The sequence below is a fragment of the Crassostrea angulata genome, chromosome 7, assembly GCF_025612915.1.
Source record: "Crassostrea angulata isolate pt1a10 chromosome 7, ASM2561291v2, whole genome shotgun sequence".
Taxonomy (NCBI): domain Eukaryota; kingdom Metazoa; phylum Mollusca; class Bivalvia; order Ostreida; family Ostreidae; genus Magallana; species Magallana angulata.
Window position 1 is genome coordinate 19,906,907 of NC_069117.1, and position 14,862 is coordinate 19,921,768.

Here is a 14,862-nt window from a genome sequence, read left to right on the forward strand (position 1 = left end):
ATTTTTATAAAATAGCTACAAGAATCTTGTTTGATGTCAGAATGAATTCTGTTCAATTTTCTTCATAATCAGAATCTGCCTGCTCTTGTGGAATTTTCAATGAAATTTTCAAGTGTTGATTTGAGCTCTTCATACTACATGTATATCCCATGGCCAGTCTCGCATACACCTTGACTGACCACTGGATTTTGATTTAATAGTTCTCGCAGGAACTCAAGTCTTTAAATTCATTAAACTGATATGAACATATTAAGTAAGTTATATGAACTTACCAATAAATTAGTAGGTTTTACAAGTCTGAACAATGATGGAGTGAACAACTGCTTGCATCAGATGTGCTTATTTTCATACATAAAGCAAGACTGTATATAAATTTGTATATAAACTTCATAAAGCATTTTTCTGATTTGATATGTTGTAATGAATTTGATGTACTGTGTTGTGCAATGAAAATAGTCTGACAGGCTTTGACACTTTGGTGCATATGCATAAACTGTGTGTTAAACCTTGCTTAACTATTTTAGCATACAACAATCATCCAAATCATATAACACTACATGTATTTTAACTGCTATACTGGTTATAATAGAATTCAAATACTGAGCCTTGCATAAAAAAAAACTAGCAGATTGTATAATGCCTGTCATAGGGCTGAAAAATCTACAGTAATAATCTTCTTGTGGAACTGTATGAGGCATAGGTTGTACTTAAACATTGCCATTAAATTTCATTGCATGATTTAACTAATGTTACAGCAGTGTTTTTTGTGATATAAGTTATAGTCTAAGGGTCCTCCAAACCTTTGGAAAGAGATTTGTATATAAACCCAATCTTCTATATTCCTTTAAGAAATGGAGTCTAGCATGTATCTGACTTGAAAATGACAGAAAAAATTACCGTTACTGAATTAATTTTAGGGAAAAAAATCAACTTCAAAAAATGCATTGCTAATTAGGAAAATAAAGTTGCTGCTATATTCGAACCCAGGACTTGCTGGTCATGCAGTAAACTGAAGCTATATACCCATTGCGCTACAGAGATAGACACCCAAATTTGGTGATGACTAATCAGTTTCACAATGGGCTGAAATGTCCATGTCGTGACATATGGTGTAATGAAAAGTTAAAGTCATGGTCATTTACATAGCATCATTTATATACCGGGTATATATGCCATAAATCTGGAAATTTTCAGCAAATTTGTGTGTGCTCTGCATTCGCAAAATTTTTTTTCTTCCTGAAAATTAATCATGTTGTGACATCCTGTTATGAAAGTGAAAGTCATGCCCATATATATAGCATCATTTATATACCGTTAATCTGAAAGTTTTTAACATAGATAAATTTTTAGCAAATTTGTAATTTGCAAATTTATTTTTCCTGAAAATTACTTAAAAATAAAAAAAATATTGAAAATTTTGTCAAAGGCTGGTCTCTACTCCATACTATATGAACAGGTTCCGTAAGTAGTAGTCATTTAAAAAGCCTGTTTACATAACCAGGTAATTACCCCCTATAATCTGCGTGTGGAGAAGAGCTTAACTGATGATCGATATCTTTGATTGAGCATTCTATCTATCTTCAATTAATTGTTTAAAAAGCATACGTTTTATCTATCATGATAAGACTAAATGCATGCATGATTTATTACAGGTATGTTTTATTTTGAATCGATTCTCTTTGCTTCATGAGTTATTCAATGAATGTTTTATTTTTCTAGACGTTCATTTCTATATTTATGAACTGATTAAAACAAAGTAAGATTTTTTTGAAGGCGGGATCTTAAGTCAAAAGTTGGAAGTGTTATGAAAGAAATTGCTACCATTTCAAAATAAACGTTAACTAGTTTATTCACAAAAGTGTCATCACCATCTTAGTTAGGCTTGTTGGTTAAAATCAAAATCCAACCATCAATCATGCTTAGAGATCAAATTGATTTTCTAGTTGCAGTATTTCTAGAGCTAGGTGGCAGTAATATACGATATCTGGAGATAAGCTAACATTGTGCATGTCAAATTGTGTGACATTTGATATTTGAGTGCTTTTAATTTTTAGCGCCGATGACAATTTGCAAAAATTTAAAACGTTAAAATTGATTTATAGCTTTATGAATCAGATTTGCCAAAAATGACTGACGTAAAAATTTTCAGATTTACAGTACTGGGGTATATTTAGTACACTTATTTGTGTACAAGTTCTATGGTAATAATGAGATCTGTTAGAATATCATCACTTTTCTTCGTTTTTGAACTTTCTTGCTTAATAACCTTACATTGAAAGTGTCATGTACATTAGTTGATCGAACAATTTAGGCTAAAAGCTTCAAAGCTTAATCTTTTGAAAATAAATTAGAAAGGATATTTACTGCAAATTATTTGTAATAAAACACATTCAGTGATGTTGATCATTCTTTATGACAGGAAGACAAATTCTAATGGACTTCTTTTATTTTCAGCGTTTCTATGGAAAATCTTTGCCGTTTGGGAATAAGAGTTTTTCGCACCCTTATGTTGGATTGCTAAGCATCGAACAGGCTCTAGGAGACTATGCCGTTTTGTTATCAACCCTAAAGCAAGAATTAAATGCCACTTCCTGTCCTGTCATTACTTTTGGTGGCAGGTCTGACACTTTCTTTGAATCATTTTGACTTTGAAGTCTTAATTAATTTAGTCAAATTGGTAAACCTCGTGCACACTAATAAACTCAACCTAAAAAAGATCAATGAAACAAAAGGAGCAAAATTACATTTTCACAATTTTTTGAATTAGCAAAACATTTTAAATGCATATTATGCTCTTTCTTAAATATTGTAGTAAATTTGAAAACTTTGATACTTTGTAATCTGTAAAAGTGAATATATAAAAAAAAATTGCTTAATTATTTGTTATTTATCGGATGTTGTTTTCAGCTATGGAGGAATGCTCAGTGCGTACATGAGATTTAAGTACCCTAATTTGGTGGCAGGGAGCATAGCAGCAAGTGCCCCCATTTTTCTACTGTCTGCAAACTCCAAAAGAGATTTCTTCTGGGAGGATGTCACCAAGGTCATTAATTTTGCTTCATTTATTAATTATACATTATTTATATAACTCTGGGAAGACCAGTTCTTTCTGGTCTTTTTTTTTTTTTTTTGGATTTAAGTAAATCATCTAGAAACAAATTATTTTGACAGGATTTCAATGCAGTCTCACCAAAATGTGTTGATAGAGTTAAAAAAGCCTTTGTCATGATGGATGTTATTTCAAAGAAACCGGGAGGTAAGAGCTGTGAAAGGATCCTAAGGCATCCACTGTGTGTTACAATATTGGGCTGATTTTAGTGTGTGTAAGATTTTGAATGTCTAAGAGATCAATGTTGCATATGCTTTTAATGTTAATGATTTCAAATTGTTTTTAAATGTCTCTGAGTCTGATGCAGTTCTGTTCTTTCGATCTGCATGGGCATTGACAACAAACTTGATAGAACAGACAATTCCTATAAGAGATAATTGTTTCATTTATATACATCATCCTGCTGCTTCATTGATTTCTCTCAGGAAACAGAGGTATAATGTTTAAGGTTGATCATTATATAATATAGTGTAATAGGGTTCCCCTTTATGTTAACATTAATCAGCCTCCTTATTGTCCTTGGCTTTATAAGTGGATCACTGCATGGAGACAGCATGCTTAGGTATTCAGCATCAATTTCATCCATTGCTTGGATATCAAAGTGAATGTGTCAGTTGATTGGAGGCACACCCTATTAATTTCTGATCTGGTATTTCATACAGGAATCAAAACATGAAACCAAAATATGTGCAAGCGTCATTGATAAACATCTACCATATAGACCTTGACTTCGTTTAGTTGATTGAGCACAACATAAAATTGTTGTTTATGATCATCTCAGGCTATGATGCTGACTCTTACAAGAATACTAAATATGCCATATATATACAGATGAATGCAAACAATCTAGTGAATGCGTAGAAGTGCCCAATTTCTTTTGTTAGAAATTGGATCTGATTTAGACATTTATTAAGGCAGCTTTGATCACAGTGTAGGTCTACGATTTCAATGTCAAAATAATTTTCAATAGTAGCAGACTATTACAGGTATCAAGTATTCTAAACTCACAGACTGTGGTTTCAAAGGTATGACGTCAACGTTTTAATCATTCAGCCTGATCTTTGTTTTCGTTTGTTCCAACTTTGAAGGTCCTGTCTAAATGTCTACTTTTGTCTCCATTTAGTTTTCACATTAAATAATAATGAAGTTGAATGATGTTAGGAACAATCAGCGTCAAGAGATGGAATAGACCTCCAGGGGGGATACTTTAGTCTTTTTTTAAAATTTTTCTGGTATATATTTTATGTGGCCCCAGTTGCTAATAATAAATCAAGCTGAATTTAATCTTCTTTTTGTGACTTTTTTTGACTGCACAGATTTATTTTATTATCTGGAGTTGAGTGAATAGGAGTAAAATTTTAAAACTTTATCCTCCCCTTTCAAAAGGATAGTTTTACCAAATACTGTCCTGAGGAGACACCTAGTTCCAAACATTCTTAATTAAAGGTCTCTATTTGTTGGGATATTAATTATTTTTGGTTTGTCATCATAAATAAGTGATATCATTATTCACTGATAGGATACTCGAGTCTATTTCAGTTGTTATGGTATTTGTTGTCATATGTTGAGTTTATCATATTTTGCAGAAGTCAAATAATCTGATGTGTGTTATACTGTAGGCTGTATACATGTATCATATTCTTTGCAGAAAAATCAGTAAACGTATTTATTGATTTCTTAGATTCATTGAACAGCTACTGATATGCTGTAGGGCATCTTCTTTGAAACTTGGCATTTTTAAATTGGTCTGCAGAAGTATTTTTACTTCTGTACAGTTAGATTTTCAAATTTCTGTATGCCAGATAAAATCTACCTTATTCTTTTTACCATACCATTATGATAACTAGACCATTATTGTCATTCTCCAAAAATGGTATGAAATTTCTGTTTGCTGGATGGAATCTATTATTTTTACCAGACCATTATCTTAACTAGACCATTATTGTGTCATTCTCCAAAAATGGTATGAAATTTCTGCATGCCAGATGGAATCTATTCATTTTACATGACCATTATCTTAACTAGACCATTATTGTGTCATTCTCCAAAAATGCAAAGATGCATGTACCTGTAATTGGTTTTCCTTTATGATTGTCATGGGATCTAATTTATTGCTCTATAACACACCCCCTCCTCCATTAAAAAATATAAACAACAGAACAACTTATTATCTTGATAATCAAATAGTAATCTTATAATTAAGGATCTTAATACAATGTATTCTTAATAATCAAAATGTATCCATATCTAGAGGACTTGAGAATACTGATAATCACTGAGTCTAATTCAATATTTCTGATGATTACTCTGGTTTGCAGGCGATCACTTGCACGCAGAGTGCAAACTTTCACAAATGATCCTGAATTGGTCTTTAAATTGAATGTGTTTGGAATATAATAATTGGATTTTTCTCTATTAACAGATACTTCTAAGAATGATTCAGACTTCTGCGTGTCTCTGCTTTGGAATGAATCTGTAAAATCTAAATTTAACTTGGAAAATAATGATTGCAGTGCATTTGATCAAGTAATAACAGTAAAAGCTTCTGCGTTACTGTATTGCTGTTAAGGAAAGGATAAAATGACACTTTGTGCTCATGTCAACCATTCTACTCTCAGAAGAAATGGCAAAATAGTGGTGTCCGTGCCAAACTTGTCAAGTGCAGCCATAAAAATATCTATTCCAATCAAGAAATAGACCAAAGAATGTTTTAACAAACTGATATTACGTGTAAAGTTAATCTGACAGTGGATGAATTTTTATTTTTTGCAAATTTCAAGACTAGACGTAGTCTAGTGAAATCCGGTCAAAATTAAAATCTAAAATGGACTTTTCATAAAATGGGCATGCATGGTTGTGAAATCTGAAAATAATTGATTTTTGTATTCTATTTCTTAGCAATATTATTTACTGTTGCTTGAAAATTCTGAAAATTGTACAATATATATGATATATATAACCTATCTTATTAATTGATTAAATGTAACAAATTCTACAGGTTTGAAAGAACTATCCACTTCTTTTGCCCTTTGTAAACCACTGACTTCAATGAACGACTATCACCATTTGCTTGGATGGATAAGGAATGCCTTCACATACCTAGCTATGATGGATTACCCATATCCCACCTCATTTATGGGAAACTTACCTGGATACCCAGTGAAGGTAAGACAGTGTGATGATGAACTGTTTGTGCTCTAGTCCCTAGCTACAAATTAAAGTACCGTACATTGGATTTGTGGTTTTTTCCAGCCCACTACAACAAAGAGTGATAAGTGAGTGATTATAGAGAATATTCTCTACAGAAAGCTCTTAAATCAATGTGTTTTCCAAATACTTGTCAAGCTTCAAATGAAAAGTCATCTTGAATTTATATTTGAACACTTGATGAAGACCATTTGCATGCCTTAGATGATACATTGCACTTGCAGCCTTCACACTAATTTTCATGAATTTTACAAAATTGCTCAGAAACGCAGTTTCCAAGAAAATGATTAGTTATAGTTAAAGTCAGCTGTAAATCTTTTTGGGTGAAAATTAATATTATCGAAAAGTACAATGAATTATTTGAGGCCATCATTAAGTCTTTAATGTTCTCTGGTCCATATTATCAAGGCGGATAGGAAGGGATGCTACAAGTAAACTCTTCTGATCAAAACTTGTCTGTTGCCTGTCGTTGTTGTTGTTGTTGTTGTTGTTGTCTTTGTAAACTTTTCACATTTATATCTTCTTTTCAAGAACCAGCGGGCCAATTTCAACCAAACTTGGCACAAAGTATCCTTGGGAAAAGGGCTTTCAAGTTTGTGCAAATAAAGGGACTTGTCCCCTTTAAATGGAATCAAGATAATATAGAATTATTATACCCCCTGCAAACGAAGTTTGGGGGGGGGGGGGGGTAAATAGGAATCACCTTGTCAGTCCGTCCGTCTGTACATCCGTATGTCTGTGCAAAATTTGTTTCCGGTCCATATCTTTCTTGTGGAGAAACATTGGAAGTTCTTACTTCACACAAAGATTGCTTATGACCCTAGGGTGTGTCATGACCTTGACCCAAGGTCAATTGAGGAAGTTCAAGGTCATTATTTAAAAAATGCTTAATTCCTGTCTGTGTCATGTCTTGTATTAATGGAAATAATTAGAAGCTAAAATTTGACACACAGCTGGCTTGTCTCAGGCCATATAAATTATTTTTTAGATTTTCATCCCCGTCTCCCTGAAAGTTGCCTGCCCCGATGTATTATTTTTTTTGGAAAAAAAATTGTGTGGAAAAAAAAGATTTCGAAAAAAATCGGGCTCAGTATACCAATATTTCAAAATGTTTATATTACATGGCTGCTTGACATGTGGATTTTTGTTTGATTCGAGTAATGTTTGTTAACATAAGGATGCAAATTTCCTCAGGCATTAACAATTAACTTGAAATAAAATGGAATTTAAAGAATAGAAATTGGTTTGTGTACTTATATAAGCATGAACAGTTTTAAAAATAGAGCAGTTGTTATTTATAGAAAATGGACCGTGAAATAGATTCATCCAATATTTTCTATAATAGAAAAAATACATGAGTTATGATTTTTTCTTAGCGGGGGGTATCAATTGTGAGGTTGCTTACAGTACCTCTAGTTGAAAATTTGCTGGTATTTTAAAAAAAACTTCTAAAAAAAAGTTTGACCATGCAGAAAAGCTGTAACTTGTGTGGGAGCATCCTTAGGTAGTGTAGATTGAAGTTTGTTCAAATTATGACATCCAGGGCTATGGTGGGGCCACACTGATGGTCAAATTTTTACATAAGAATATATAGAGAAAAATCTTTTAAAATCTTCTTCTCAAAAACCAATTGGCCAGATAAGCTGTAACTTGTGTGAAAGCATGCTCATGTAGTGTAGATTATTCTCAAAAGCTCAAATGTTATAGTAAATAGTATTATTTATGTAATAGTTGATCTTCTTGAGAACTGCAATGCTCAATATGTAATATGACAATGAAATCATCATGAAATCATCCATGTCAGAAGGGGCTTCATGTTTAGGCTAAGAATGACTGGAGAAACTTTTGAAAATCTTTTTGTACAGGATCAATTTTACTAAATTGTTCAGATATTTTACATACAACTCCATTTAGATGATTTTATGATGGCTGTTGTGATCAGGTAAATAACTTACATGGCCCATGAGCCTCTTTTTTAAAATTGTATTACACATTGATAATCGTGATGAAAACCACAGATTTTTTCCTATTTATTTGACTGGGAAAGCTAGACAAAATTAATGTTTATTGTTTTAAGATTATTTATTCTGTATGGGTTTTAAAAATAATATGAAATATCTTGTATTTAAAAAAATGTAACCATGTAGATTAAAAGTAAAAAAAAAAAAGATAAAAAGATCAGGTAGGGATGATTTTGACAGGTTAGTTGGAATATATCAAACAAATCTCTTTTTATTGTTGGTCTGAGTCTGATCCAATTGTTTGAAACAATCAGAACTTGTGTTGCACATGTTTATAACGAAGCAAAATTGCCCATCTCTGGCATTTTGTTATAAGCATGTTTTACTGTAGTTTTTAACATCTTGCAGTTTTTAACATCATCATATGGGTCACTAGGTGCTTATTAAATTTAGAATGATAGAGGGAGGGTTTTTATTTAAGGAGGCTGGGGGTCAATAAAATAACCATCTGATCTTCTCTAAATTTTCCGATTTAATTTGCTTTGCTTTAACTATCATTTAGTGAAGAGGAAATTCAAAAAATTTGAATAATTTGCTATATCTGTATACAAAGCTCTCCTCTTTAGGAAATTAATATAGTTTATAAATGGCCACGGCCATCCAGTCTTCTTAACTTTTGATAAGCTCAACTTATTCTGGAGATTCAAATTGAGAAATCAGTAATCTTTTATCAGTACTCCAAGGGGCCATTCATCCTCTAGAGATCAGACTGGTTTTGAATGAAAACTTTTCTGTAATAAGTTATTGGATAGTGTTGTGGATTGAACATTTTCCAATCTCCAAAATTGCATCAGATTCTGGGTAAGCTTAGAATCCCTTTCAAATAGAAGAGCTTTGGGTCCAAATTGAAAGTCGTGAGGAAGTGGCAACTTGGCATCTCAGATATCTTTATCCGAACGTAGAATGCGTAAAGGGTTATTTTTGGTAATCCAGGAAATTACTCAATTATGGTTTGAAGTATTTTCTGCTGTTGGAAAATATCCATTTCAGTATGTATCACCTAGTGCTATTGGTTGTAGATTTTAGTTATTTATCGTTGGTGGTTCATTTAACATAAAAATACTTTTGTGGCAGAGAAAGGTTTTTTCGGTTTTTTCAATTATTGAATCAATTTAAAGTATAGTGATACAATATTACAAGGATACACTTGTTGTTGATGTTGTTCAGAATTACAGATATTATGGAAAATGTCAGGAAACAAGAAATAAAATATCTGTAACACTGCATGTACTGGTTTCTTGATGAGATGTCATGGAAAAAGAAATCCTCGGAAAATCTACAATATAATCTTGATAATTGGGATGGACTAGCACATTTGACCAGGCGTTACACATGCAAACTGGTGATACAAAGAAAATATTCTAAAGAACTGGCAGAAATGAATGATGTTTAGGAAAATACAGTTATGTTCTTGATTCTTAGAATTGATTCATTTTATTCAAACATAAATGATTTACCATTGAAAATAGCATAGTATTTATAGGATAGGAGGTAGAGTGCTCAAATTTATTTTTAAAATAAGGACATGTATTAACATGTACAATTTCCCACAAATCCTGTTAAATCCACAATAAATATTGACGGAAGTTTTACAATCCATTCACACAACACGTATATCAACACATTAAAAAAAAAAAAAAATTATACACTTTTTGTAATAATGAGTGCAAGGTTGGGAAAGATTAAAACAATGAATTTCTAGATTATAATATGTGATTCTGTATGCCCATAACCATTAATACTAAATACTCTGTGTTCAAGTTCTTTGACTGACCTTGAATTGTGCATGTACGCCAACCTGACATGTTTATTAACAACATATTTATCTGGAAGTAATGATTTGAAGTTTTCTTTTGCAAAGTTCTCTGCATGTTTGTCTTTTCCTCATATGAATGAATCTCATCAGAAGGACATTGAATCAATTGGTTTTTTAGCTCACCTGAGCTGAAAGCTCAAGTGAGCTATTCTGATCACATTTTGTCTGTCGTCCGTCTGTCCGTCCGTCCGTCCGTCCGTCTGTCCGTAAACTTTTCACATTTTCAAAATCTTCTCAAGAACCACTAGGCCAATTTCAACCAAACTTGGCACAAATCATCCTTAGGCAAAGGGGATTCAAAGTTGTGAAAATTAAGGGCCACACCCGTTTTCAAGGGGAGATAATTAGAAATTCATGAACAATTTCGATAAATTTTCAAAAATCTTCTTCTCAAGAACCAGAAAGCCATGAAAGCTGAAACTTGTGTGGAAGCATCCTCAGGTAGTGTAGATTCAAAGTTGTGAAATTCATGACCCCCGGGGGGTAGGGTGGGGCCACAATGGGGGGGTCGAAGTTTTACATAGGAATATATAGAGTAAATCTTTAAAAATCTTCTTCTCAGAAACTAAACAGCCAGGAAAGCTGAAACTTGTGTGGAAGCATCCTCAGGTAGTGTAGATTCAAAGTTGTGAAATTCATGACCCCTGATGGTAGGGTGAGGCCACAATGGGGGGTCGAAGTTTTACATAGGAATACATAGAGTAAATCTTTAAAAATCTTCTGCTCAGAAACTAAACAGCCAGGAAAGCTGAAACTTGTGTGGAAGCATCCTCAGGTAGTGTAGATTCAAAGTTGTGAAAATCATGATCCCTGGGGGTAGGGTGGGGCACAATGGGGGGTCGAAGTTTTACATATGAATATATAGAGTAAATCTTTAAAAATCTTCTTCTCAGAAACTAATCAGCCAGGAAAGCTGAAACTTGTGTGGAAGCATCCTCAGGTAGTGTAGATTCAAAGTTGTGAAAATCATGATCCCTGGGGGTAGGGTGAGGCCACATTGGGGGGGGGTGTTAAAATTTTACATAGAAATAAATAGAGTAAATCTTTAAAAATCTTTTTCTCAGGAACTAATCAGCCAAGAAAGGTGAAACTTTTGTGGAAGCATCCTCAGGTAGTGTAGATTCAAAGTTGTGAAAATCATGATCCCTGGTGGTAGGGTGAGGCCACATGGGAGGGGAGGGTGTTAAAGTTTTACATAGGAATATATAAAGTAAAAACTTAAAAATCTTCTTCTCAGAAACTAATCAGCAAGATGATTCTTTATAATTGTTAAAACTTTGGCTCCAGGACAATTCTTCGGCCTCACAAGAAGGTTCAGAGTTTGATGTAGCTAAATACCCCATATATAAACAATTGTAAAGGATCTTTTTGAGAACTGCAATACTCAACATGTGATATGACTATAAAATTAAAGCAGGCAGCTATTTTTTCATTAGCATCTTTTTGTATTACTGTATTGAGTTATTGCCCTTGATTTATTGATTCTTGATTATTTTAATTAATGCATCCACTGTTAACCAATTATTGTGATGATTATTTTTATACAATAATAAATATTAAATATTCAATGTATATAAGTTGCTCTGCATAAGAAGTTTGGGGTTAGGCCGGATTAGTGTGTTTATTTTTGATTTCCAATTTTTAGATACTATGAATTATTTTAGGCCGGCACATATATAGGGACAGTGTCTATTGCATAAAGTGACTGTTTGGGGTTAAACTTGAACAGGTATGGAAAGATTGAGTGTATGAACATCCCTGCTCTATCTAATCTACGTGTTTTCTAACCTTCGATACAAAGTGTGCGGTCATTCCTGCCTTGTATTGCATTAAGACAAGTGTGCAGTCATACCTGCTTGTATTGGTGGTGGTTGCGGCGGAGCACTAATGTATGGTCATCCCTGCTGGTGTTCAGGCCTCTCTAGCGCATGTGTGCGGCACTCCCTGCTTGCGTTAGGTTGAGCTGTTGGCGCAAGTGTGCGGTCATCCCTGCTTGCATAAACATTGGTACCTGTTGAGTTGCGTAGGTGTGCGGTCATCCCTGCCTGCGTAATGTTGAGTCCCTATATATGTGCAGGAGCGGTGATTAAAGTCTGCTCTTGTAAATATTGGCAGCAATCAGGGCTATCCGAGTTCCAAGGGGGAAAAAGGGATTTTATTAATACAGGATCTACATGTATTATTGTACATTGTCCAGATTGTTTGTATTATGACTCCATTAAGCTGACTTTATCATACCTATTGTTCCTCAGGTGAGCGATGTGGCCCATGGGCCTCTTGTTTTTTTCCTTTTTGGCTGAATAGGTATAATTCTTTGAAGTAAAATTATATTAAATATAGTGTGAAAGTTTTCATGTTATTGGCTATTCATTTCATGAGATTTTTTTTATAAAACCCACCCCATCCAGTTTTCATTATTTCCTAATCATCTACTCCCAAAATTAATTGGATGTGTCCCTGCAATGAACAAAATTGAAAGCCAATCACCCGAGCTGCTTTGTTCCAAGTTTGGTTGAATATGGCCCAGTGGTTTAGATGCATTTGAGAATGTAAAAAGTAAGCAAACTGAAAAAGGACAGACAGATGATGCAGGAGAGAGTACCAGAAAAGCTTGCATAGAATTTTGTTCAAGTGAGCTAAAAAGAACCCAATCAATTTTATTGAATGTTACGGGTGATATTATGAGGTGACCTCAAATGACTTTACAAGGTCAATGATATGTCAAGTAAACATATAGAAAACATGAAACAATTACAATTCATGTACCTGGTAGTTCAATTCCATTGTTGCCACCCTGAATTTGACCTCAATGAAGCCAACAGAGTACATACAATGAAGTCTAATCTCACAAATGGCTTCCCTCAAATACTCTGCTGAATTACTATAGAGACTCTTCTATTCTTCCCAAAAATAGTATTCGGAGTTATTTCACATCAGTGAATTTAATATTTATAGCCATTATTGATATGTGGTATGAATTGTGTCAACTTAAAATATGACAAAGTTATAACTCTGTATATAACTTGTTTGTCATCAGTTGCATCAGAAATAAATGATAAGGAGTGGGATTATGATTTGGTTTGTTCTTAATGCATGCATGTGATAGGAGGGAATTAATTTATAATATTCAACCAGTCAGGATTTTTTTATGTGTATCAATCTGTTAATTGAGATTTTTCTCTCTGAAGCATTTCTTTTGTAAAAAAAAAAAAAAGTTTGCAATATCCTGATGGATTTTCAAGACATAACTATGCAGAATAAACTAAAGTTGATTAGGGGGAGGGAGTAACCTTAAAGTGGTAAATACACATTTTATCTGGCCATGAAATATAACCACTAATATGTAATTCCTTTTTGTTTTATCCTGTATGACTCCTTTGATACATACTTTTAGCAACAACCCTGTACTTTTACCAACACCTTTCTCTGTTGGGTTTAAAATGGGGCTTCCTATGAGTAACGTACTGTAAGCTGAAACTCTCAATCAAAATACATGACAAGTTGATGATCTCCTATACATCATTTTGCTAATCTAGGGGTTTTCCTTTTCATTTGATTTATTATCAAAGGATGCTGAGTACATGACTGTATAATATGTAAATTCAACTATAAGACTTGAGCTTTGTTTACATAACAACCAATTCTAATTACCTCTGTATCTCGCTTGTAACTTGACTTTAACATTCAATATTTTGGTCAATCATTTAAAATGCACAAGCTAACCATTGTATAAATAAAAAATAAAATTGTTGATCTTAATTCGTGTCCAAGTCGCTTTAAGGATTTAGTCTGTAAATTTAAAGTGCACACTTTTAAGAATCAAAGGATCAATATTTTCTGGAGCTCAATAATTAAAAAAAAAAAAAAAGGTTGATTCTCCTGAGAAAAAAAAAATGGAGAAAATCAGCAAATACAAGCTACAGTGAGGATTTGTGTGATTGATTTTGATCAATAATTTATGTACTTGTTGATCTATCCCCTATCTTATGAAGTTAACCACTTTTCTTTTTAACAATGACAAATCCCCAACGATGTATGATAACGCCTGAATATCCTATCTGGGGAATTATTTGTTAAAATCATAGATTTGGCTTTTAATTTGTAAAATATGCAATAAGGCCTCTTTTTTTCTATTATTGTTTTCACAATCAAATAACCCAAAATTTCAAGAATTTTAAAGAAAAGGGAAAAAAAACACCTTGTGTGTGTAGAGTCAGGTGAATGTATTTAGCTGATGAGCCATTATATTTTTTAAAAGAATGAATTTGAAGAACTTTTTACAAAGGGAATTTCATATCTTTTTGTGTGTGGGCCGGATTGGGATGAATGGTGCTTAAATTACATTCATATGCATTACTATTGCATTTATAAATTTGAAAAAAAAAAAATGTGTCTTCATTATTTTTTATTACGGTATTTCGAGCTACTGGCCCACTTGTTTGGAAACAGTTTTGAAAAAGTACCCATAGTCCAGAGCAATGATAACGTTATGAAAATGGTAACAAATGTTTGAGTGATTGATTGAGAATTGGAAAACCTTAACGTTTTGTAATTTGTAAAACTATCATAGAGCCAAGAAAATATTAGCAGAAACATAGAGTTCCAGAGTTCCACAATTAAGCCTTAATATTTTCAGTATAGTGGTAATCTTGATTCACAAATGGCTTCCATGTAATCTTGTAAAGTGCTTTGATCAAAGTCTGATTCAT

The 14,862-nt window shown here is 33.1% G+C and overlaps 1 protein-coding gene across 1 annotated transcript in view; it reads left to right on the forward strand.

The window, feature by feature from the left end:
- Positions 1-14,862, forward strand: part of LOC128192600 (dipeptidyl peptidase 2-like) — a 43,575-nt gene that overhangs the window by 20,749 nt on the left and 7,964 nt on the right. The window contains exons 3-6 of the mRNA XM_052865393.1: positions 2,455-2,618; positions 2,908-3,043; positions 3,172-3,256; positions 6,108-6,274. Of these exons, the coding sequence (XP_052721353.1) occupies positions 2,455-2,618; positions 2,908-3,043; positions 3,172-3,256; positions 6,108-6,274 (552 nt within the window). The remainder of the gene's footprint in view (positions 1-2,454; positions 2,619-2,907; positions 3,044-3,171; positions 3,257-6,107; positions 6,275-14,862) is intronic.